This window comes from Aspergillus karnatakaensis (genome assembly GCF_047715665.1).
Source record: "Aspergillus karnatakaensis strain CBS 102800 unplaced genomic scaffold BJY04scaffold_5, whole genome shotgun sequence".
NCBI classification, from domain to species: domain Eukaryota; kingdom Fungi; phylum Ascomycota; class Eurotiomycetes; order Eurotiales; family Aspergillaceae; genus Aspergillus; species Aspergillus karnatakaensis.
Genome location: NW_027395717.1, coordinates 114,872 through 139,667, shown reverse-complemented (window position 1 = coordinate 139,667; position 24,796 = coordinate 114,872). Strand labels below are relative to the sequence as shown.

The 24,796-nt window shown below is 52.1% G+C and overlaps 9 protein-coding genes across 9 annotated transcripts; 5 read left to right on the top strand and 4 right to left on the bottom strand.

Annotated features, from left to right (window-relative positions):
* Positions 1-216: 216 nt before the first annotated feature.
* On the top strand, positions 217-2,085 carry BJY04DRAFT_230050 (nucleobase cation symporter-1 family protein; the record flags this gene model as incomplete). Its single annotated transcript, XM_073719204.1, has 5 exons — positions 217-291; positions 344-347; positions 395-498; positions 548-1,348; positions 1,402-2,085. 5 exons carry the CDS (start codon positions 217-219, stop codon positions 2,083-2,085), a joined length of 1,668 nt encoding a protein of 555 aa, XP_073575574.1.
* Positions 2,086-2,319: 234 nt separating this feature from the next.
* Positions 2,320-4,489, top strand: BJY04DRAFT_230049 (Zn(II)2Cys6 transcription factor; the record flags this gene model as incomplete). Its single annotated transcript, XM_073719203.1, has 4 exons — positions 2,320-2,445; positions 2,493-2,587; positions 2,706-3,219; positions 3,266-4,489. The coding sequence occupies 4 exons, from the start codon at positions 2,320-2,322 to the stop codon at positions 4,487-4,489; spliced, it is 1,959 nt and encodes a 652-aa protein (XP_073575573.1).
* Positions 4,490-4,538: 49 nt separating this feature from the next.
* Positions 4,539-5,727, bottom strand: BJY04DRAFT_116829 (uncharacterized protein). Its single transcript, XM_073708267.1, has 3 exons — positions 5,560-5,727; positions 4,921-5,488; positions 4,539-4,872 (listed from the first exon to the last, which is right to left on the bottom strand). Exons 1-3 carry the CDS (start codon positions 5,679-5,681, stop codon positions 4,558-4,560), a joined length of 1,005 nt encoding a protein of 334 aa, XP_073575572.1. The 5' UTR covers positions 5,682-5,727; the 3' UTR covers positions 4,539-4,557.
* Positions 5,728-5,942: 215 nt separating this feature from the next.
* BJY04DRAFT_230047 (amidase signature domain-containing protein) lies at positions 5,943-7,901 on the top strand. Its single transcript, XM_073719202.1, has 3 exons — positions 5,943-6,167; positions 6,241-7,232; positions 7,290-7,901. The coding sequence occupies exons 1-3, from the start codon at positions 6,032-6,034 to the stop codon at positions 7,713-7,715; spliced, it is 1,554 nt and encodes a 517-aa protein (XP_073575571.1). The 5' UTR covers positions 5,943-6,031; the 3' UTR covers positions 7,716-7,901.
* Positions 7,801-10,612, bottom strand: BJY04DRAFT_116810 (threonine/serine exporter family protein). Its single transcript, XM_073708266.1, has one exon. The coding sequence runs from the start codon at positions 10,355-10,357 to the stop codon at positions 7,886-7,888; it is 2,472 nt and encodes an 823-aa protein (XP_073575570.1). The 5' UTR covers positions 10,358-10,612; the 3' UTR covers positions 7,801-7,885.
* A 3,465-nt stretch (positions 10,613-14,077) lies between these two features.
* On the bottom strand, positions 14,078-15,720 carry BJY04DRAFT_213957 (uncharacterized protein; the record flags this gene model as incomplete). The annotated part of the gene is made up of 5 exons (XM_073715074.1): positions 14,078-14,205; positions 14,263-14,469; positions 14,531-15,411; positions 15,465-15,603; positions 15,672-15,720. The coding sequence occupies 5 exons, from the start codon at positions 15,718-15,720 to the stop codon at positions 14,078-14,080; spliced, it is 1,404 nt and encodes a 467-aa protein (XP_073575569.1).
* Positions 15,721-16,205: 485 nt separating this feature from the next.
* Positions 16,206-17,829, top strand: BJY04DRAFT_230044 (cytochrome P450; the record flags this gene model as incomplete). Its single annotated transcript, XM_073719201.1, has 2 exons — positions 16,206-17,154; positions 17,216-17,829. The coding sequence occupies 2 exons, from the start codon at positions 16,206-16,208 to the stop codon at positions 17,827-17,829; spliced, it is 1,563 nt and encodes a 520-aa protein (XP_073575568.1).
* Positions 17,830-19,052: 1,223 nt separating this feature from the next.
* BJY04DRAFT_179163 (uncharacterized protein) lies at positions 19,053-21,460 on the top strand. Its single transcript, XM_073709857.1, has 2 exons — positions 19,053-20,929; positions 20,986-21,460. Exons 1-2 carry the CDS (start codon positions 19,098-19,100, stop codon positions 21,044-21,046), a joined length of 1,893 nt encoding a protein of 630 aa, XP_073575567.1. The 5' UTR covers positions 19,053-19,097; the 3' UTR covers positions 21,047-21,460.
* BJY04DRAFT_230042 (cytochrome P450) lies at positions 21,105-24,782 on the bottom strand (the record flags this gene model as incomplete). Its single annotated transcript, XM_073719200.1, has 7 exons — positions 21,105-22,103; positions 22,156-22,721; positions 22,780-23,275; positions 23,349-24,207; positions 24,273-24,552; positions 24,610-24,690; positions 24,743-24,782. The coding sequence occupies 7 exons, from the start codon at positions 24,780-24,782 to the stop codon at positions 21,276-21,278; spliced, it is 3,150 nt and encodes a 1,049-aa protein (XP_073575566.1). The 3' UTR covers positions 21,105-21,275.
* Between the last annotated feature and the right edge of the window lie 14 nt (positions 24,783-24,796).

Below are 24,796 nucleotides of genomic sequence, written 5' to 3'. Positions count from 1 at the left end.
ACCCATAATCGACTAGCTAGTGCAGTATGAAGATCGGCTCCCAAGGTAGAAAGCCAAGTTGAAGAATATCTGACATGCGGTTAGCCACAGTACCAAGTAAGCCACTTAAGCAAAATCTGGGGGCGTGGAGCTTCCTGGGGTATGCGCTTTTCGCATTTAAGCCGCCCGTGCCCAGGTACCCGGTCTAAGAATACCTAGCCCCCTGCTCTTGACAAAATGACTTGGATCAAACGGGTTAAGGCGGCTGTTTCTTCCAAGGAGGCCTTTTTAAAGGCGATCGAGACGAAGGAGGTGGACGGCGAGAATAAGGCCGACTTCAAATACGGATTTGCTTCCAACCGAGCCAGGTAACATTATTCGACTCTCCGGGCAGAACGCCTCTAACAGCCTATAGAGCGACGGTCCTGGGGATGGGTGCACTTCTTCACATATTACCTGACTACCTCTTTCTCGCCTACAAGCTACAACCTCGGTGCCTCCCTGGCAAGCAAGGGTCTGGTAAGTTTGGCCATATTCCAGGCATGAATGTGGTCTAATAACATCTCAGCAATGGTGGCATACTCTCATCGCGTCTGTAATCGGCTCCGTCTTTCTCTCCATCATTGTCATCTTGAATTCCCGCGGCGCTACAAGATACCACGTCGGATTCCCAGTGATCGCTCGATCCTCCGCCGGCCCCCGGGGATCCAAATTCTTCATCTTCGTCCGCGGCGCCGTAGCAGTCATATTTTTCTCCACAAACTTTTACTACGGCGGTATGCACATGGCTATTTTATTGAGATGTATCTTCGGCTCCGCCTGGGACAACATCCCTAACCACCTGCCCGCGGACGCTGGCATAACAAGCGCGAACCTGCTTGCTTTTTTTATTTACTGGTTCTTCCAGATGGCACTAATGTTCGTGCACCCGGTTATGCTGCGCCATATCTTCATCGTCAAGGCGTTCTACTGCACGATCGCGCTATTTGTGGTCCTAGGCTGGGCAATCCATCAGAACGGTGGCTCGATCGGCAACTTCAATTTCGATGGCCAGGTACATCTCAGGGGCTCACAGCTTGTCTGGCCAATGATTTCAGCTATCAATTCCGTTTGTGCGGCTCTGTGTCCGATCCTTATCAACCAGCCGGACATTGCGAGATATGCGCAGAAGCCGTACCAAGCTACTTGGTCGCAAACCCTTGGAATCTTCATCAGTAAAATTTTAATTATGTTTCTCAGTGCAGGCACAACTTCAGCCGCGCAGGGCTTCTTGGGTACCTCGTACTGGAACGTGTGGGATCTCTACGACGCCATCCTAACCACGTACTGGGGACCTGGTGCTCGCGCGGGTATTTTCTTCGCGTGCTTCGTAAGTTTCTCTAACTATGCTCTCGTGCGTGGTATATAAACTAACATCCACAGGGAATGGTCCTCGCAATCCTCGCCACAAACGCAGGCACCAATTCTCTTCCAGCAGGCGCCGACATGGCCGGTCTTCTGCCACGGTACATCAACATCGTACGCGGGCAAATAATATGCGGCCTGCTCGGCCCTCTCTTCTTTCCATGGAAGATTATCGCCAATGCGACCTCTTTCCTGACCTTCCTCTCTTCATACACGGTCTTCCTAATGCCCATCTGCGGCGTCATGGTGGTTGACTACTGGATTATCCGACGCGGTAATCTCCACGTACCATCTCTCTACAGCCGCGAGCCAGGAACACCCTACACATACTACAAGGGCTGGAATCTGCGCGCGATCGCAGCGTGGGTTGCCGGAACGGCATTCGTGATTCATGGGGTGGCGGGCGAGTTGCAGCCGGAACTCACAGGGCAGAGTAGTAAGGATATGTACAAGTTGAGCTTTCTGCTCAGCTTTATCATGGGGAGTGGGGTTTATTATCTTGGGTGGGTGGCGTTTCCCGAGGGGATTTATCCGGTGGGATGGGAGGACACGCCCAAGACGTGGGAGTATATGGGTGATTCGGAGGGCTTCTTTCCGGGGGAGAGTGTCGAGACGATTAGACTTGGAGAGGGGGTTGTAATGGGTGCTAAGCTTGATGGTGAGAAGGAGGGCGAGAGGGTTGTCGAGAAGGAGATGGTCTAGCATAGTTACCATAATCTACAGCTGCTCCACGGAGTGAGATAAGAGCATTCCGTATCTCGCATATCTCGAATGGAAGATCTTAGTCACAGATCGACCGAGGTTATCAATTAATATTGGGTAGTTCATGATTGGCCGCGTGATGGAGTTGGAGTAGGCCTGCCACTACTAAGGCCCCTCGCATCCTCCGGACGGACCCTCCGTTTCCTCTCCACATTATTCTCTCGCTTGCTGAGCATGGAATTTTCTGGGGTTTCTGGGGTAGTTCCATCGTCCGACAACGCTGCGTTATCCCCGGGTTACAGTCGCAGGCGTGGTATAGGGAGGACGGCGTGTTCGCGGTGCAAAACGAGGAAACAAAGGGTATTACCACCTGGATGAGATAGTTTTCATTGCTGATTCGCAATCAGTGCGACGGGCGCCTACCAATCTGCTCCAGCTGCGACAAGTCTGGAGCACAGTGCGATCTGCAAAACATTCGCGGGGAGGACGTTGTGGTCGCAAGGTACGTTCTACATTTATCAGCTGCAAAGATAGATACTGACTACAGATAGATACATCCAGAGCTTGGAGACCAAGATAGCCGACCTCCAGAATGAACGACGACAAGACCAATCATCAAGACCTGAGCAGCAACAGCAACAACCCCTAGCACAACCCCAAGCAGAGCCGCCACCGCAACCTCAACAGCAGTCGCAATCAGAAACCCCCAGGTTTCCCCTGCCCGGGCGCATCAGCATCGGCGATGTAGTCAACTCGCTCTGTGGCGACTTACCTGGTACTTCGTCCGTTTCCGCGTCCTCGCCATTTGGACTACACCTCGCGCTCAATCTAGGCGATGTCGCGCGCACAAATAGCTCACCAGGGCGTACGGAGCCCTCCCCTGGCACTGCATACGGTGCGGACGTGGCTAGTCCGCCAACGGAGGAACTGGGACTGAGACTCATCGACGCCTATGCAGAGCGCTTGAACTGGCGGTATCCGTTTCTAGATTTAGAAGAGATTAGAGCTCTTCATCGCGACCGAGACTGTCTTCCGGAAAACCAGCAGGGGCTGTTTAAGCTGAACCTGGTATATGCGATCGGATCTGGACTACTAGATTTGACAGAGAAGAGAACTTCCTCACCGATGCCTGAGGTAACCCTCACAATCCCCTCACTCTACACCATGCTAACGAAAGCAGGCCTTCTATGCAACAGCTATGCAGCACATCCCAGCAACCCGGGACCCCCGAACCCTCGAAAATATCGAATCAATGGTTTTACTAGCCATCTTTCACCTCCGCAGCTTCATCAGTCAAGAGCTATGGTATCTGATCGGCTTCGCCATGCGCACCTGCATTCACCTCGGAATGTACCTTGCTCGTCGCGAAGCAGGGCTTTCCGTCGACATCATCCAGCGCCGGCGCAGATTATTCTGGACTGTCTACTCGCTGGAGCGCAACATCTCAATTGCACTCGGCTACCCCGTCAGTCTCCCAGATCGCCTCATCGACGTAGACCTCCCAACAGTCTCAAACGACGAAGACCACTCTGCCATATTCATCTTCCAACTCCGACGGATCGAATCCCGGATCCACCACTCCATCTACCGAAATGATCGCACGTTACAGGAGCTGTTACCCAAGACAAGCTGGCACTATCAACAACTGCAAGACTGGAAAGCCGCCATCGAGGCCTCTACAGCATCAGGAACAGGGACCGGCCACCGCATTGACTACCTTCTTCTGCACTACCACCGGGCTATCCGCCTGCTCGTGCAACCCTTCCTTTCAATTCTTCCAAGCACAGACCCCTACTATGCTGCTTGTCTCGAGTCAGCAGGGCAAATCTGCCAGCTGCATAAACGCCTACACCAGAACGCAGACTACGGGCATTCTTTTATCGCCGTTCAAACCGTCTTTGTCTCTGGGGTCATGATGCTCTACTGTCTCTGGACACATGGAAGTGAAGTATGGAGTATACGGTTGAGCAATCACTTGAGAGCCTGCTCGAGTGTGCTCTTTGTCATGGGGGAGCGGACGCATTGGGTACGACGGTACCGGGATGCATTTGAGGCCTTGGTCACTGTGACTATGGATCGGCTAGAGGCGAGGCAGGATGAGCCAGGGGGAGAGGGCAATTCGGCACCGGTAACAGATGTTACGATGCAAGATTCGCAAATGAGTGCGCTGCAAGGGGGCTTCCCAGGCATAAGTGGAGTTGCGTCTACAGAACATCCAGTGGAGCCAGTGCCAATGCCACCGCCCCTGCAGGTACTCCAAGACCGATGGATGGAATTCGACACTATGGCTGTGGTTAATGAGCTGGTGACTTGGGCGGACCCCGAACCCTCCGGGCACACACCCTACATGCCGGTCGATTACGGGGCGTTTGGGACGGGTTGGGAAGCGTGGCAGTTACCATAATTTATGAATTCATGATACCATTCGAACATTAATTTCTACAAGTCAAAAACTGTACATGTCTAAGTGATTTACTGCTTCTTTCTTCCTTCCTCAACCCACTTCCTGTCCGGCTGGTAGGGGAACTCAGATCGGAAGTGCTTCGCAATGTCGCGTCTCGTCGTCACCCAGACATCCTCCTTCTCAGCAACATACTTCATAAAGTTCCGCAACGCCTCACAGCGACCAGGCTTGCCAATGATCCTCGTATGCAGGGGGATATTCATCATCTTCCCACCCTCGCGGTACAGCATATCAAAGGTATTCTTGAGATACTTCTCGTAGCTCTCGCCCACACTCGACCCAAAACCAGGCGACATGTGGAACTTGCCATCATTGCAGTCGTACTAACACCAATCAGCACAGTCCCATTACAACCAGGATAGAAAACTCACATTATAAGGAATCAACAACATCCCCTCCCTCTCCCCCTCAGCCTTCTCCTCCTCCCACGGCAAATCCAACCAATACGGCACATCATCATTATAGCACTCGGAGCTCCACAGAAACTCCTTCCCCATCTCCTTCCACACCTCCGGGAAAAGCATATGCGTCTGCGGCGTGCCCCGTCCAAAATACGCCCCAACGGGAAACTCCCCGCTCACCTCCTCAATCACCCTCAAACTCTCCTTGATATACTCCTTGTCCTCCTCGAGGTTATAATCCCATGTATCCCTCCACCGGAGACCATGCGTCGCGATCTCATGCCCGTCTCGCACGAGCGCCTTGGCAAACGTGGGGTTCTTCTTCAGCGCCATCGCGACGCCATAGGTCGTAAAGTTCCATCCGAACTCTTTAAACAGCCGGATTAGTCGCCATGAGGCGGCGCGCGAGCCGTACTCGAAGTCGTGCTCCGCGTTGATGTACCGGGCGTTTGTGCGGTGGCCGCCCGACGCGCCTTTTTCCCACAGGTAGGGCTCGGAGATCTCGTCGCCGTCGAGGATGCAGCGTTCGCCTCCTTCTCTGTGAATTGTTAGAACAATGGATCTCCGGTATGCGATGTGTGGTATGTCAGAGGATGGGATGTGACGCACTCGTAGTTAAGGATAAAGGAAACGGCGAGACGGGCGCCGCCGGGCCATTTCGCGTCGAAGCCTTCTTCGCCGTAGCCTTCGAAGTCGCGCGGGACTTGGTACTTTTGTTCGATGTGGACCATTTTGACTGCAGTCTGGACTTAAGATGGAAATTGGAATCAGAAGACTATGTCAAGCAATGTCTTGGGAGCGACTCCAACTAAATAATTGGAAGTGGAGGCTTATCTGTTGGAGTTGGGGTAACCGGGCCCCTCCGTCGGAGCCTCCGGGTCCTATCAAGATAAGCTGAGATAGCAAGACCGAGGCTAATAGTTGGAGTAGTTTGCATACGAGGGGCTCTCGCTGCTGCGGGGCAAATGCGATAGAAAATCCGTACGTAACTCATCGCCGCCGCTGTCGGACGATGACTTGAACCTCCAAAAGTTGGCCTTTGTCGGAAAAGTCGACTCTCGTTTGCGAGAAACCCTGTACCATGGCGACCACACGAGAACAGCTACTCTCCGTAGCAAAGAGCCTATCCTTCGACATCCCAGAAGACCAAATCCAGGACTATGAAGAGCTCCTCGCGCGCACGAAAAAGACGTTGGAGACTGTCGCGGCAATGGATGGTAAACCTCTTCTCATCACCCCTACAATCCAATCCATTGATTAGGTACTAACCAACATCGTATAACTACACAGACTACCAACCACCCCCCAACTACACCACCACCCCACGAACAAACATCCACTTCCCCTCCCCCAAAGACAACCCCCTCGGCGCCTGGGCCTGGCGCTTCCACCTAACCTCAACCTCACCCACAACCACCACCCTAACAAACAAAACCCTCTGCCTCAAAGACAACATCTGCGTCGCCGGCATCCCCTGCCTCCTCGGCACAACCACCTTCACAAACTGGACCCCCACCACCGACGCAACAGTCGTAACCCGCATCCTCGCCGCCGCAGGCACAATCACCGGAAAAGCCGTCTGCGAGAATCTCTCGCGCGGGGCCATCAGCAACTCCGCCGCTACAGGGCCCGTCCATAACCCGCACGCACATGGGTACTCGGTTGGCGGGAGTTCGTCGGGGACCGCAGCGGCTGTTGCGGCCGGGGATGTGGATATGGGGATTGGGTGTGACCAGGGTGGGAGTATACGGATTCCGGCTGCGTTGACGGGGTTGGTGGGGTTCAAGGCGACGAGTGGGTTGGTGCCGTATACGGGGATTGTGAGTAATGATGCGAGTTTGGATTATGTGGGGCCGATTACGAAGAGTGTGGTGGATTGTGCGGTGCTGCTGCGGGTTGTTGCGGGCGCGGATGGGGTGGATGATCGGTGTGGTGCTGGTGTTCCGTTTCCTGAGGATGTTCCGGCGTATGATGGGTTGATGAAGGAGGGGGGTATCAAGGGGATGAGGATTGGGGTTTTGAGGGAGGGGGTGCCGGAGGGGATTGATAAGGGTGTGGAAGCGAGGTTTCGAGAGGCGGTTAAGGTGTTTGAGGCGCTTGGGGCTGTTGTGGTGGAGGTTAGCGTTCCGCTGCATGCGAGTGCGAGAGGCGTGTATTCGGTTGTGAGCAAGATGGGTAATCACATGGGGATGTTGGGCAAGGCAACAGGGAGACGGCAGGCGATGTTGACGGATTTGTTTGAGAAGAAGGGGTTGCCTTATACGCCTGAGGTGTTTGAGAAGGTAGGTGGAGTCTCAGTCTTTGACCAGGGATGAGACTTGCTAACAGGATGACTGCAGATGGCTGTAATGAGCAGAGAAGGCCTACTGAGTGGGGAATTTGCGTGGCAGAACTACAGCACCCTCTATCCCAAGGCTGTCAATATCATGCGCAAGTTGAAGGATCAATATAATGAGATTCTCTCCTCCGTCGATGTTATTGTCATGCCAACAACACTCTGCCCTGCGAACCGTCTACCGCCAGCCGACGCAACGCCCGTGGTTCAAATGGATGCGGCAAAGGGGATGACGGATAATACGTGTGCGTTCAATGCCACCGGTCATCCGGCCCTGGCGATGCCGATTGGGTTTGTGGCGGCCAAGGAGGATGAGCAAGTACGCTTACCCGCGAGTATGCAGATCGTTGGGAAGTGGTATGATGAGGTTACAGTGTTGAAGTTTGCCTATGCATGGGAACAAGCCATCAATTGGAGGGAGTGTAAGTAGCTGTGGTGGAATGGATGTATTGTATTCCAAGCAAAATTAGATCAAGCAATATATAAAAAAAAATGAGATCTAACGCTCGCTAAATCTATCCTTCAAACAGTCATGTACCGTGTACCGTATATATATCGCTAACCAAACAAACACCAAGGAGATTAATAGAGTCATAGAGATTAAAAGTTGAAAAGGCCACTCCTCCTCTTCCCGAATGGATACACAACTAGCGCAGAGACAAATAAACCGACCGTGATACCAATCGCAATCTGCACCATACCGAATCCAAGACTCGCGATCGAAGTATCCTGGCTCGAGATGTTCGCCGTAGTACCGTTCTTGATCCCCTCCCGGACCGAGTCTGCGTAATTAAGACCAGCAATGAGAGATCCAGACGAGGCCAGACCAGACGGAACCAGGACAAATATCGCAGGCAGAATCGCAGCAGCTGCGTGGCCACGCCAGAGACGGGAGTACAGATTCCCGAGAAGACCGATCGTAAACGCGCCGACCGTATTTGCGACCTCGGAATTCGATCCCAGCTTGGTGGTACTGAAGTAGTTCGTCACGTACCCCGACAACGCGATCACAATCATGACTGGCAGCTGCTTGAACTTTGCCTGGTTGATGATTGCAACGAAGATGACAAACAACGGCACGAAGCAGAACCGCCGAATATATTCGCCTTGCCAGACATCAAGGTTTTGACACTTCTGCTCCGACGAAGCATTGACGTCAATGAGACCGTAGATTGTCGTCCCGACGGTGATTCCGTACCCTAGAAACAGAGAGTAGATGATTGCGTACACCATTCGGATCGATCCGGCGATGATTTGGTGAGACTGCAGCTCGAGACTAGAACACAGAACCATGAAACCAGGAAGAATAAGAGCGATGGAGGATTGACTGAGAGCAGAGAAGCAGAAGAGGCGGTCGTCGTGGCCTGGGAGGCGGATGGAGCCAAAGGCACGCGCGAGGAACGAGGTGAGCACGGCAGCGGTGACTTCGAAGACGTTGGAATACAAGACGGATTTTGGTGAGAGGACATGCTGCATGAATCCGACCAGCGAACCGAGGAAGAAGATGATGGGCATGTCGATGGGGCGGGCGTCGAAGGCGAAGGGTCCCACAGAGATACTAGCCAAGCCGTAGGCTGGGACGAGGAGCCATTTGTTGAAGCGCGGGTTCCGGGCCATGATGGCGTCCAGTTCGGAGATTGCTTCCTCGACGCCAATGAGGTCGTGCACGACGTTCTTGTAGACGTTGTGCGTGTCAGCCAGGCGACCGAGGTCGACACCTTGAACGACGCGGACGAGCTTCACTTCCGCAGTGCGCGTGGTTGGATCATCAAAGGACATGATCATGCAGCCGGGCAGGTAGAGGAACTGGCCTTCGACTTCGAGAACCCTTGCAGTCATAATCATGTATTCTTCCATGCGGTGAGTGGGGGCGCCGTAACGCATGAGCGCACGACAGAGCTGCATGATATAGCGGTGGCGGGCGAGAATCTCGGCAATGTGTACAGTCACACGGATCTCATCTTCAAGCCGGGTCTTGCGATAGGGCTTCTTTCGTCCTCGCTTCGGGGTCATGAATCCATCGGCTGTGGCAGGGAGACTGGCGCGGCTCAGGTTCATCGAGGCCTCGACCAGCGAGGCGGTAGAGTGATGATTCGGTTTCTTATACCATTTGATCTTCTCCTTCTTCGGTGTCGCCGCCCCGGACGAGATTTGCGACTCGTTGTCGGATTCGGCATCGCTGACAGGTGCACTGGACGAGCCGGACTGGGTCGCTTGCAGCTTCAGCAGCTGTGCTAGGATACCCCCTCCGCCAAACTTCCCTGATCCATACCACGAGTCTGGACGACCCGGGCCTTCCGGTGTGCTCTGGCCAGAGCGGATATATGCCGACCGGGGCCTTCTGCGGCGCATGTGGTTCGAGGTCATGCTCCGCACAAGCCGATGAGCCTCTGCGCTGGGAAGCGGCTCTGGAGGGCTAGCATGCGGATCATCAAGGGCGGCCTTCTCCTCATCCCGTCCAGCGGGGTTTGTCGAGGGAAAAGCTCCCTCGAGATCATCAGGTAATAGCGAAGCACCGAGATCGCCCATGTCATCGTACCTGTCACGACCCAGTCGCTCGCCCAGGAAGACGGTCTGCTTGCGGATCAACTCACCCGCATGTCGGAAGCGCTCTCGCACGGATATCGCGCGGTCTGGGGTGGTGACTTCGGACTTTGGCTGTCCAAGTTCACTGACAGCAAAGTCCTGGGTTGCGGTCTGCTGTGGCGGGGTACGCGACCCGGTGCCTGCGATAGTCGATCCGGACACATTTTGAAAGTCGTATGGCCCTGGGGCCATCAGGTCGTCCCGCATCGAATGATACGACCGAACCGAGTAGTCGGAGTCGTTACGGAAATACGCCGGGCGCGTGGCAGGCTGATCGTCAGCCTCGGTGAAAGACTGAAATCTCACGCGATTTCCCCTGACGGTCGCAGGTTCTTGTACATGGGTGCCGGGGGCAATGTCTGCCGGGGCTGCATCGGAGGGCGCCGGAGCGCCATTTGCGCTCGGATCTACGTCTTGCGAGCCAGTCCGGCTGTGTTGAGAAGGGAGCAGCTCGTAGGAGGGGTGGTCCTCCGGCGTGTTGGACATTGGTGGTCCTGGCGCAGATACTTAACGAGAGTAATCGACGAGAAAAGAAAGAGTAATGAACGGTGGGGAGCTGGAGAGCAAAGAACAGAGGCCAGTGGGAATTTATGATAACTTCTAGAAGGATAAGCAGTCTTTATTGTGGGAGTCTAGAATTCAACGCAACCGTGGGTGGAGATCACCACCAAAAGCCACAGATGCGAACCAAAAATAATCGGACTAGAATTAGATCTAGAACAGTAGAGCGCTGAAGGAAAAGTCACACGGAGTGAAGAGCCTGAGGGAGAAGAGTCGAGACGCCGGTGGGGTTATAAGATAGCGAGTCGTGTCCCTGACGAGGACAAGACTTGACGCGAAAGCATGACCTCATGGGATGGCGCAAGCTAGGCTAAACCACCAGCTGGTGGAGCAGTCCTGCTTTTATAGAACCTTCTTCTCCTATCGTTGCGACGTTGCCAATGCTCAGGTATGCGAGCGAGTCATGGTGAGAGAGCTGGTTCAAGCTGGCTCACATGTATCACATCCGCCAGTATCGCAGAGCAAAGGCGCCATGTGGTGGGCAGCTCCAAGAGCGCCTCTTGAAAAAGAAAAACGCGCCCCTGTGGATCTTTGACCGGAGATTTTGGTGGCAAACACCAATCAGAATTTATCCATTGATTCCCTTCCCACCTTCGGCTCCCGGCGGCTCGTTCTCGGCTTCCTATCACTCAACCATCTCGTTCTTAAGGTGGGAGTCACAATGCTCAGGACCTCCTAGGTTGTTCGGAATTCTGAGATGTGATTTACCCGTACACTCTCTGTCTCTGTCCAATGAGATGCTCGATGATGATCAGGTTTCAACTAGCAGCGGCTCTCGCGGAAATCAGCTATCAGCGATCGGCGTGGCTGAGGCCGGACTGGCCGGCTTTGAGTTCACCTGCTGCCCAACCAGGGTCCATTCTGCCCCTGAGCTATCGAGTATAGCTTCGAGATACGGAGTATAAATCGCTCATAGCTTTTAGACTCATCTCAGCTGCGATACGGCATACGGTAGACCCAAAACAACCAGTCCGTGCGAGTTCCAGACGGCTTAAGCCGTGCCCCTCATACGACCCAGTGATCATCGCGATCTTCGTGCTGCCAGCTCATCTGCTTCACAGGGTCTCTTCCAAGCCAATCCGTCAGCATCTGATGCTGTGGCTTATCCGTGTCAGATTCTAATCACGTCACGGTGATCCGCGCCGAGAGCTGCTGTTTCAGGTCATGCCGAGTTGGCTTGTCTGCCAAGTTCCTCAACCTACGTACTTCTACTAGGTTGTACTGACGGTTCAAGACAGTTGAGTGGGGGGGCTTTATACTCGGAGTAGGCCTCCAGCAAGGAAGGCACGATGGTCATGACCGCTTGTCCTTGAACATAAAGACAATCCATTGCTACTGGTTGTTACATGGCGAATAAACTCAGCAACCTACAATTTAGCTACCTCTTTGTTGTCGCGAACGTCAATTGATACCGTATGAAAAAGCTAACCAGTACCTACCATTCATATACCCTGCGTTCGCCTCGTCAGACTCGTAGCAAAGGCTCGTCGATAATCGGCACTCGACATTTCCTCCTCACCAGCTTCCACTTTCTCGTCGCGAGCCAATAGTCAACGGGTGTATCCGGACACGCTGAAAAGGCATAGTAACAGAGAAACGTCAAATCACTACTCCCGGATCTCTCCCTGAGCGCCACCCCTCTAAACTGGCAAACCTTTTTCCTTTGTGCCAGCAGTTGCTGGGTGAATGATTCATCCTCGCTGTCAATCGTGTAACTGGCGAACCTTGCCCAGATATTGAATAGTCTCAGCGGGAAACCATCTGGGGTTTGTGCGATATCGGGTGTAGTATGCCTTTGGGTATCCAGCGGCATATGGTTCGATTCTACCGCATGTTTCAACTATGCGCACGGCGAGTGCAAATGGTTGGCAGAAAAACATGCGTCGCCAGCTCGCGTCTTTTCGGAAGTAGGCGTCGTACCGAGTATTGTCGAGTCGAGGGTGATTCGGGAATGGGAGCTCGTAGCGCGGAAACAGGTCGTGCCAGAGCTTGTCGACAAGTGGATTTCGTTGTTTTGGGCCACCGTCCGTTGGTCTTGCTGGGCACAAGAACAAGGCCGCTTGGAGACGATGGCTGGTTTGGATGATTTCGCTCCACTGTCGACAAACGCGCTGGGCGGAGGTAAGGAGAGTGCGAGTGGCTGTCTGTCTCTAGCAGAATGGCCTCAACGAGCTCGCATACAGAAAACAGTCTGTGGGGTGTGATGCCTGACATGGTGGTCTCTTCGCAATGGGCGATCATCTGCAGACGTCTGTTGAAGTGATGTTGTCATTGAATATTCAACGGTTGACGGAGACACACTCCGATAAAACCTTTACATTTGGCCATGTGTTGCATTGAAGATTTCCGGGCCAACAGCTCGGGGGCCCAAAGTTTACGACGATGCAGGTGACCTCACATCATAGAATCCGAGGTTTTTGTCCTGCTTCTGTCTATTTTGCCATGCCTGCACATCTTAACAATCCTGACTGTTAACCTCCATCTATCCTCTGATACCTTACTACTGGGGTCTATACAAGCCATACATTCTTGCCACTCCGCAAGACCAAAAGATATATCCACACATATAACTCGTTGCCAGGCTATTCCCTGACCCCAGTAGAGGAAAGAGAAAGACACAATCCAGAGTTTGACTCGACCGGCCGTAGCATCTTACCTGTTCTCCATGGATAAACGACGCCGTCGTTTCTGCAGATCGGTCGATGCAATCAAGCATTTTCCGGGTGGGCTATGATCCGTGTTGTATCTGTGCATTGCAAGGGTTTGCGACATGTGCTCGAGATCTTCGATATCAAACACAATGGAACGGAAAGTTGCAACTGGGCTATAGCAGACGGTCAGCTCCCGCCTCAACAAGCCAATCCATTGAGAAAATTGTAATATCACCCCTCTCTACTCAGATGATAAACCAATCAATTGTTTGCAGAGACGCGTCTGCAAGCCATACACGAACCCCACGTCTCCATTTCCGAGAATAGCCCACTTCGATACTGCGTACATGGCATTCTGGAGAAGGCATCCGACTGGGTGAAACGAGCCTCTCCTGAGGAAACAGATGTATCTCATCTCAGTATTAGATATTGAGAATTCTTCGAACTCGACTTTTGCTCACGCGATGGCCGACCTCGACGAATTGAGGAAACCCCGTTGTCGTGAAGGCTCGGGATGTTGTTAGTTCAGACCATAGTCCAAGGCCAAATCACCAGGACTCAGTAACAATTCTTTCTGACCATAGGCTACCTAGCACTGCGCAAACTCTATTTGTTGCTGGCTTGTAGACGTAGAGGCACCCTAAGCTGCCGTTTTCAGGTTTCTTTAGTACCTTGTATATATCTAGATTGATTCGGTAGCAGTGAAGAAGCTATAGATCGCGAAGTGATTAAGGCGGTACCTCACTGATGTGTATCCACAGCAAATACTCTGTAGTTCCTCGCATGATCTAGACATTTAATATCAACAGAGACTTGAATTCTACTCTGTTGCCACAGTGGCAGCCAAGCACGGGCATACGGTGCAATTGAATGGGATTCTCAAGATGAGATAAAGGCCCCGTGGCTAAACTGAGGCCGGAAATATAAAGCAAGTGTCTGATGATAACTTTGTCTTTGTGTTGCTAGAGCTCTTCCTCGACAAAATACCAAAGACCTAACTGCCCGATTCCCGGTGTAGCTGTGTCTGTCTATCTCTCGTGTAGAACCCAAGGTGAGTCTCAATATGATCCAGGGTTCCTAACAGTCTGGTCCTGAGCGCTGGTAAAGGTATGTATTTTGCGGCTGGGTAAATAGTGTGAGCCTCTTGTAGTAGCAGTTGTATATCTGAGGGAGACACACCATAGAATATAGGGTTCACGGCCACGACTAAAGCACCATCAACGAGATCGGAAGATAGACAGATGGACGAGATCGCATAGGCATGATGACGGATCGCCCCTAGTAACTCGGTGGCATCTGACGACGGCCTCGAAACGGCCTTTTGCTTCTCCAACAAGCACTCATTGATAAGAATCTTGGCCATATGGTAGTAGAGACATGCAGCAGCTGTCTCATCTTGTGAGCGACGCATCGGGATTGAAAGCCGTGCGGGAGCTCTGTAACATACCTGCGGAAGGAATACAGAACCAAACGTTGGACAGCCCTTCGTCTTTCACGGGGGCATGGTTCAGATAAACACCGCGGACGTTGGAGGGGAGAGCTGCCCACGACGAGTCAATCTCCGATACGAGCCTTTCGAACGCTCTCACGTCTGCAGTAGAGCACTGGTTCTTTGAGCACGATGCAGAGAACCTGACTTCGATAACCCTTGCTAGTAGCCACAGAATCCTCTTACCGAAGTAATCCTCCACCGGGACTGAACCATATGGAGGGTAAGCCGGCCACTTGCTCGGAGCGATCAGGGTCGACCGTTCGTTCACAAGTGCCAACGCGACATCTTGCCGCGCGTAGATCCAGTAGCTGGTGCAATTAAGAGGCGTCCCTTGATGCGCAATATCACGAGTTTCAATGAGAGTATTTGCACCGTACAAATGCCGTTGATAATCAATGCCAGGCTGCTCCAACAATTCGTAGCTGCCCAGTAGGATAGTAGCAGCTAATAGAAGCTCACGGTCGGTCTCCGGGTTACCCAGTTCCTTGATAAGTAGGCGCAGGCTCTCACCATAGAATCGAGAAGCGATGGGTTCCCAGAGAAACTTGGCCTGAGTCAAACTCATCTGCTTCGCGGAGAGGGCGCAGATGGCATGCATGAGCAGTGGAGAGGAGAGAGAATGCCTCACTACCTCGTTTTGGTATGTGTGCGAGCGATCAAAAATATCCATCCAGATTCCGATTCCCTTCTGATAGAGCTTCAAGAGATCGACAGTCTCTTGCGTCAAGATTTCTTCTGGTGCGGGTTCCGAAGGTAGACTGGATGGGGCTGTGGGCTGACCTACACCAAAGGCTTGCTGAAAGACCTCATATGTTGATTCTGGTGGTGGTTTGTCGCTATCTGGTGCAGGGACTGCGGTGGCTGGAGGACTAGACCATCTTTCCCGTACAATGAAATCGGGTTGATTGCAGTTGAGATGTCTTCGAGTACAATAGCCACAAGGCGCTTGCTCATCGCATTTGATTCGCCGCTTCCGGCAGTTTTGACTGCACTGTTAGTCAAGAGGGTGACTATATGATATTCGGATCCTACCAGCCTATGTGGCATGAGAAAGTCGTTAGCATAGAGGTGTAAGAACGGGTAGATGGGGGCCCACCTGTTCTGCGACGCTTGACCGTTCGCCGGGTAGATTTAGCAGTGGGCATGATTGGGGCAAAAGTGTGTAGGAGGGGTAGGAGTAGGTAGGAGTAGGTAGGAGCTGGAGTCCCTTTTGCGCGCGTCTTGCATGAGGGGGAGTCGGCTGACTTTACCTATAGCGCTTAACTTTCCTACTTAGGAAGGTGACGCGGTGGCGGGCCTGGGGTACCCCATACTCCATGCAGTCCTACTACCTATGCTCATGCTCTGCTCATTGGCTTTTCGGGTCCGCAGGTGAAAGCTGTGTCCCAGAACAGCATTCTAACCGCTGTCTCTCTACCCCGCGGCCCTGGACTCGCTGCGAATGCAAGAGAAGGTGCAAGTATGCATTCCAATATCATCCTGACGAAATCATCTGTTGTATGCGCAGGGCACAGAGGATATATAAAGCTGCAAGCAGAACCTGGCTCTCTGTTCAGCATCAGTCTCGATCTTCACCACGAACAATTCCTATCTCTTACTTACATCTTCCTCTACTTAGACGATATCGAAGATGTTTCTCTGGGTTGCCCTAGCAGCTACTGTGTGCTGGCTGTACATAGCTCCATTCGTGATCTACCTCTACGACGCCAAACGCCTCCGCCAATATCCAAATCAGAACTTCTTATCCGGTCTGACCAGCCTCGCATACGTCTATGAGCGTCGAAAGACCTTTCGAACGAGAGATCTTCTTTCCCAACACAGAAAACACCCCATTTTGCGCACGGCCCCAAACGCCATATCCTTTGGCAGCGTGGATGCCATCAAAGATATCTACGGACATGGCTCACCGTGTCGAAAAGGTGACGAGTACAAATTGATCCAGGGGGACCGACCCCATGTTCTTAACGTCATTGATCGGGATGACCATACGCGAAAGCGCCGTATGCTATCGAACGCTTTCGCGACGAAGAATCTGGAGACGTGGGAGTTCAAGATCGCTGATAAGGTGAAGAAGCTGGTTACCCAGTTTGACCGGCGCTGTACTGAGCCTGTATCCCACGGTGTCACTATTGCGGCGGATGATCTTAATGTTAACTTTCGTTTTTGGTCTAATCTATTCACTTTGGACGCAATTGCCGACATCGCTTTGAGTGAGCCCCTAGGTTTTCTCGAGTCAGGAAGTGACTTGATCGAACTCACAACAGCTGGAGGTACCGGGAGAGAGAATCTGAATATGATTTCAAGTCTACAGTGTGGATCTCGAATGATCTCTCGCTTCGTCAGTGCGACTGACTGGTTCCACGCTCTGAAGCTTCTGGCCAAGATTCTTTCTCCAACCTTCTGCGCCCACGGAGGAGACTTTGGAGGTATAGTCAGTAACTTGGCGGGGAGGAGATTGGCAAAAGCTCAAGACAAGAACAACAAACTGGATGACTTCCTGTCCTGCTTAAATGAGGACAAAAAAGGGACCAACCGGCGCCTGGAACTCAAGGAAATTGAAGCTGAAACGAACGTTCTCTGTGAGTATCCCCAGCCCGACTTGGAAGGATTCCTTATACTAATGGTTTCTCCTCATCACAGTGGATGCCGGGTCTGATACCACTGCGATCGCACTGACAAACGTCCTCTACTATCTAATAAAACATCCCAGCACTCTTGCCAAACTCAGAGACGAAATCGCCAGCGCCCTCAATGAATGCGAAGTCATCGCCCCATACGCAAAGGTGAAAAGTCTCCCATACCTAAAAGCCTGCCTCGACGAGTCTCTGCGTCTCTCCCCACCCGTCCCCCGAGGCCTTGAGCGCAAGACACCCCCCGGGGGCATGGAGATTATGGGCCATCAAATCGCAGGAAATATTACCGTCTCGGTCCCCGCGTACGTCGCGCACCGCGATGAAGGTCTCTTTCCAGATCCAGAAGCCTACAACCCTGACCGATGGCTGAGTTCGCCACCAGAGTTAAGTAAGAGGATGAGAGCGGCTTGGATCCCGTTTACAGCGGGAGCTCGGGCTTGTCTGGGGAGGAATATTACGATGATGGAGCAGCAGATTCTGATTGCTACGCTGGTTCATCGGTATGAGTTTGAGTTGCCGAGTTCGGATTGGGAGTTGGAGTGGGAGGAGGCGTTTAATCTGTGGCCTAGTCAGATGCCGTTGAAGATATGGAGGAGAGATGCAGCAAGCGTGACCGGTTAAGAATATCTAAGACAATCACGCTAGATAATAACGATGCTTCATGTCCGTGCTTGCTTATTATTCCGAAATATGACGATATTACACCCTTCCCAGACAAAGAAAAGTGCGTGTAGATGGTTATCAAAACGAGTACCCCCCCGCAGTGTCGTCGCTGAGGCTCAGGGAATTGACTTACTCCCACTTTAAGAGTATGCACTCAAGCTATGAATGCCCCCCTTGTAGAAATCATGTATCCAGTGGCACAAGGTAAGTAACACATAATAACTAGTCTGTCAATTTATGGTTAAGTTGGGTTGGAACTTGGCAGGCCCGACGTCCTATCGACTGTCAGCCGGGCTATTATTAGCACCCTTTCCACATCTCACGAGCTGCACCTGCTGTGACATGATTTATACCTCCCCCTCAGCTACAAAAGATAAGTCAACGCTCGCTACACTCGCAAAAAACATACAACAGCTGGGATTCGCATGTGGTCACCCACCATACTACTAACCAGCCGGCGAGTGGCTTAAGTACGGCTGAGCGGACGGGAAGCCCTGTTCTCCACTCCCTGTGGTCGTATGTATTTATCGAGATCTTTATAAGCACTTACAGCCATGAGAATAATCTACTACCTAGAAGCGATGACTGTCGCAGTACAGCCTGAACCATCTCTGGCTGCAATGTACGCAATCACACTGGTCAAACCCAGCCAGCCCCACCAATGCTCATGTCGCAGCAGGGTTATATGGAGTGGGAGTAGGAGCCCTTGAGGGTAAGGTTGAGTAGAAGGAGGAAGATGACAAGGTGATGTATCAGACAGAAGATTATATATTTGCTTGACGTTTTAGTGTGGGATAAGGCAAATTTGTACAAAGGTACATGCTACCACAATTTGACAGGGCTCTGACCCACAACAGATCGGTAGCCAAACATAATTCATTCTACCAGTCAGTCCCCCTCAAGTTAGAGGCAAGGGATTGGGTGCTCAAGGGACGTATACCAAGACTCCAAGAGACTCAAGCCTCGCCTCGAATCGGCCCTGGGTCCTATAAATAGCCCGAAGAACTGTCATGTCTAGTCCTATTCAGGGCTAGTACGGCTTTCAAGACAGAGATCCATCTAATTCAGCCGCTGACAGCGAGTCCTAGCGAATCAACGGTCTTCTCATGGAGCTATCTTGCCGCTAATTTCAGGGGAATTCGCACTCTGGATCTTCTCATCTGATGATGATCTGACTGACACACGCTGCCCACAGCAGCTGCAGTACCAAGGGCACAACAACGAGGATGCTCTCCCTGTGGCGCCAGGCTCGAACCTGGTTCCTGGGTCTGACACAGAGGATCCAAACCCACTACTCAAGTCTTCAGAGGGTGACCTATGGACTGTATCTCCCGGAACTCACCTCAACAGCGGACTTGAAAAGACGGTTGTCTATGCTTACAATTGCAGGCGCGCTGGCTATCTTTGTCATTATGCTGATGCTGTCAATGCATTTCACCTCTGTGCATGGAGTGTCGCCTGATTTAGATTGGGACACGACCAGGACGTTCTGCCAGCATCCAATTGAGCGATTGTTCGACGAGGCTAGTTCCTCCTTCGATATAACGGTGCACAGGCAGTCTAGCACACTAGCGGAAGCTGTGACCGAGTACAAACGACGATACAACATGCCCCCGCCCCCGCATTTCGACAAATGGTACCAATTTGCCGTGGATCGGAAGACAGTCCTTGTTGATGAATTTGATTCAATCTATCATTCTCTTTTGCCATTCTGGGCTGTTCAGCCCGGAGTGTTGCGGCAGCGCACGCGCGAGAACTTGGGATATGCCGACAACAAACTAATGGGGGTCTCAATTCGCGACGGCAAAGTGTCTGTTCTGGGAACCGGACAAGGTGAATTTCAGTCCGCTGCGACGGAGGCTATGATTTCCTCTTTCTCCGAGTGGCTGCCAGATATGGACCTCGCGTTTAACGTGCATGATGAGCCGCGCGTTGTGATCCCCCATGATGAGCTGGAGATGATGGTTGCTGCTGGGCGCGAAGCCCATGCGAGATTGAACTCGGTTGATCATCTGAACGGTTCCTATTCGTCTAGTCCAGCGGAACTAGATGTCCCCATCGAGAACGTATTACAGACCAGGTTCTACAATCTAGCCCAGCAACTCACGTACCAGGCTTCGCGCCTGTCTTGCCCCGTCGACTCACCCGCAAGAGACCCAAACGGCGAAGTACCAGACAATTCAACAGCTTATGCAACAACCCTGCTAGGCTTCGTATATAACCAAACAGCCTTTAGCGACGTCTGCCTCAGGCCATCACTAAAGCACCATGTCGGATTATTCAACCGGCCTAATGCATTCAAAGTGACATACGAGCTGAGCCCCGTTTTCTCCGCCTCGAAATTGTCCTCCTTCCAGGATATCCTGTACCCTTCACCCTGGTACTATGCGGAAAAGAGCGTGTATGATAGCAATTTTGCCGTGGATTGGGAGAACAAGACAGACCAGCTATATTGGCGCGGGTATACCTCCGGCGGACACTCCGAGAGCGGCGAATGGCATAATCTGCTTCGCCAGCGCGTTATGGCGAACCTGATCGCTCCCGGTGAAGTCTTCACCCTGGAAAAGGAATCATCAGATGATATCTGCGGCAAGAACAAGCCCGCCTGGGACCTCAAGAAAGATGAGCCCGAACTCTATAAGGATTACTTCAACGCCGGTTTCACAGGAATAGGCTACTGTTCCGAGGCTGACTGCAAAGTCCAAGAGGAGTTCTTCGGAACCGTCCCATTCGAGAACCAAACCGAGGCGTGGAAGTACAGGTACTTACTCGACATGGACGGCCACGCCTTCAGCGGTCGGTTTTACAGCTTTCTACGGAGTAAAAGCTTACCGCTTAAAATTGCGCATTTTAGAGAGTGGCATTCAGATATTCTCTTTCCCTGGGTGCATTACGCGCCGCTGAGTGTTCGGGGAGGGGAATATACTGAGGTTATGAGGTTTTTCAAGAGTGAGGGTGGTGATATTGCTCGGTATATTGCGCATGCAGGGACAGAGTGGGCGGAGAGAGTGCTTACAAAAGGGAACTTCGAGGTCTGGATGTTTAGGTTGCTTCTTGAGTAGGTCTTTCTAGCATGGAGGTATTTCGCAGAGCTAATGTGATTTCTATCTACAGGTTTGGGCGGGTTGTTGATGATAACCGCGAGAGCCTTGGTTATGCTGGTGATATGGTATGACCTTAGGTGATATACAATTGGGCTTGAGGAGCCTTATCCATGACAGAAATGAGATCCTGCGTACGAGAGATATTCTAGCCTACCATGGGAAATATGATATGCTCGCCGGGTTAAAACTGCTCTACGTCTTTATTGATACCGTCGGTGATTATTATCGTGGGTGCTATTCAGTCTAGTCAAAATATACATCTACTGCTCGAGAGAGTTTATACAATACTGAAGATCAAAACTAGGTAAACACCTCGGCCACATACCGCGAGGCAAGCTCCTTTGCCGACCCGGATGAAACAATATCAGAGACGACCTGCTTCACCCGCTCGTTCATTTTCAGACTGCCGCAGACAAAGATCTTCGCTCCCTGCCCCCAAAGCTCTCGGACAACCTGCGCCTCCCGCCGAACAACATCCTGGACGTATTTGCAAGAATGGCTTTGGCTTGTAGCCCTGCTAAAGGCTCGGAAGACAGTCACCAGACCCTCGTTCTCATACCCATCCATCTCGCTACGGTATAGATCATCCCAGTCTGGCGCCCTGCAACCGAAGAATAGAGTCGCAGCGGGCACGGCGGTTCCCGCTTTCTGTCTCGCCCACAGCTCCTGGATGAACGCTCTGAAGGGTGAAATTCCGGAGCCAGCTGCGATCATGATGATAGGGGTGGTTCTCGACGCATCTGGAAGTCCAAAGTCCGGGTTTGCACGCCGTAGCGATACCCTCAGGATGGACCCGCGGACGCAAGTGCTGAGATAATTGGATGCTAGTCCGATGCGCCCTTGTGGTCCCCCCAGTGGTGTTTCGGGGCCGACCACGGACACTGTCAGAGATGCCTGGTTTGCGTTTAATCGGGGAGACGAGGAAATGGTGTACTGGCGTGGCCGGAGAGGAGGGAGTAGCTGGATATAGTCCTCAATCCCCAGTGAAGGTATGTTGTAGTTCTCTAGAATATCCAACAGCGAGAGGTGCTTTTCTCGAACTTCTTGTGAGTATCGATCTGTGGCGAGGGCAGTGAGATGTTGTCTGGTTTCGTCGTTGGTGGCTTTCGTAGCTAAAAACTTCAAGCTCTTTTCAAACATGATTAGTGTTTTTCAAACTGGGAAGATACGATAGACATACCGTAGGTGTTGCTACATTGCCTAACTCGACATATCCACTTAAGAGGTCTCGGACTGAAATGGGGGTGTGTGTGGGTAACGGTGAGTCGCTGGTAGAGGTAATATACAGAAGACTATCCGGAGAGACGAGGAATAGAGAAAGGACACGCTGCACAGTCTCGGGTGAATTGAAAGGCAAGACTGCCAGATGGTCACCTGCTCGGTACTCGATTGTATCAGGTAGGGTGAGCTCCACGTGAATCTTCTGGCTGGTCTCCTGGGAAGTCAATGCTCGAACTTCTCGGACTATGGCAGTGTCGTAGTTGGCGCGCAATGCGGGAGGGGACTGGATTTTGATTTGGATGCTGGTTCCAGTCTCGTTTGACAATGAGTCCTGAACGGGCCTAAAGGTAGTCTCAAGGCCCGGCCAGAGGCTCCCTTCCAGCCAGGACTCCAATGCAGCGAAAGGGTCGTCTCCTGCAGTATCCACAAAGCCTCGTGGAGCCAACCGTGCAGCACCGCGTTTTGCCATTATATCGTCCACTAGAGTTGGGATCTTGTATAGAGTGGTTTTCCAATCGCGATGTCCTTATCAGAATAGGGTTGTGAGTTGCGATGCATAATGGGATAGAGGAAGGAAACTTACCGCATCCAAAGACAGCGAAATGGGTTCCTTCCAGTTCCTTATCCTTTAATTTTTGGAGCCAATTGATAAACAGATGTGCGTTCCCAGGTGGCTTTCCGTCGTATGAGCCAGTGACAACGATGACGGGCTGTTCTTTCGGCAGGTCGCGGTCGGAAAAGTCATCCATCCGTCTCACCTGGCACTTAAAGGATGCCTTTCTGCTCATACCCACTGCTAGCCGGTGGGCAAGGGCCTCGCAGGTTCCACTGTTGGATCCAAAGAGAATCAAGGCCGGTTGAGAGTTGTTTGCAGTCTGGGAAGTTGATTGAGAGCCATTTTGCAAGGGTTGGGCTTCTGGGGTCTTCAATGATAGGGTGCTTAGCATGCTCCGGTCTACGCGCGGAGTTGCATATGCCCAAAGATTATCCGGCTTTATTGTGAGGGACTCTTTGATCTTGAGTGTATAGCTGCTGTCGACGAGAGAGAAGCTAAAGTTCTGCAACACCAATGTCATGATCTGTATGTTGCATTAGTCCCATAACACAACAAGAGATCAAGCACAAGAGACAAGATAGTGATGAGAAACAGACCATAAGTGCTTCCTGCCACGCAAACGCCCGGCCAATGCAGCTCCGTTTACCATTTCCAAACGGCTTCCAGGCATTAGCGGGAAGCCTGTCGAAGGGGTCGTCAAGCATTCTCTCTGGACGAAATTCCTCTGCGTCAGATCCGTATACAGCGGGGTCTCTGTGAACGGCTGCGAGGAACACGTCGAGCGAGTCTCCGGGCTTGACCTGGTATTTGCCACCAATAATCTCGGTCTTGTACGGTGTCAAAGAGAACCCAGGGGCAGTAGGCATTAGTCGTAGAGTCTCACGGAAGACGGCGTTGAGATACTTGAGCTTTGAAATGTGTTCGACTGTAAGTTCTCCATCCCCGACTACCTCGTCCACTTCGTGCCTTGCATTCGACATAGCATCTGGTGTCTTGAGCAGGTAGTACATAGCGAAGGACAGAAGCCCCGACGTAGTTTCGTGGCCGGCGACCAGGAAAGTTATGATGTTGTCTATGATCGATTCATCGGGTAGCGCTTCGCCAGATAACCCATCCCGTGCATTCAGCATTGTGTCTAGGAGGTCGTTCTTATCCTTAGTTTGTGTCTCCCGGCGTTCATTCACGATCTCCCGCGATACATTGCGCATGAGGTCGATATCTAGTTGGACCTTACGCCTCGCGCGAAAACGGAGGCTATTGATGCATGTGGGGAGGGTAGCCTGTGTTTCTGCCTCTGTCAGGAATTTGACCATACTCTTGATGAATGGGTGGAATTCGCCCTCTGAGTAGAAGCTGTTGAATCTGTACCCCATGGCACACAGTGCAATCGTGTCAAGGGTGGCGCGGGTGAAATCGTCGGTGATGTTCAGTGGTTTCCTAGGGCCGTAGCGCTGCCTATAGAAAGTAATGGGTTAGAAAGCAAGTTGGGACTTCACAAAAGGATCGGAACATAGTCGCACCACTTAAGGCACAGCTGCTGCGCGATATCATGCATCTGAGGGAACATGGCCCGGATTCGCAGGGGACCAAATGCCGGAACCAGCAATCGATGGGCGAGTTTCCAGTTCTTCTCATCGTCGTAAGCCGTGAAAAGGCCGTCATGGGTCCCTGCGCGCAGATTCGCCAGGCCAGGTGAAACGTGCTTGTGGAATCTGGTTTCGTCGCACAATTCGGAGAGCAACGCGACGCTGGTTATGAGGATGGACGACTCTCCCGCGAACGTAAGTTTGAATACAGGGTCTTTGAATAGATTCGAAGGTCAGTCGTATTGTCTGTCAGAGTGACAAGGCCACGAACAGTAGGTTTTGGCGATCTCGAGCACCGACATTGTGCCATTTTCCAGGTCAATATCTAGGATATTCCCCAGAAGTGGTAGGCCTGGGACTATCGTTAACCACTCTAGTTTATTCATTGGGGGATTCTGACCAACTTCGAGGCCCAGGAATCGGACATATCTCGTTGGTCTCCATGGCCTGGTTGGTTT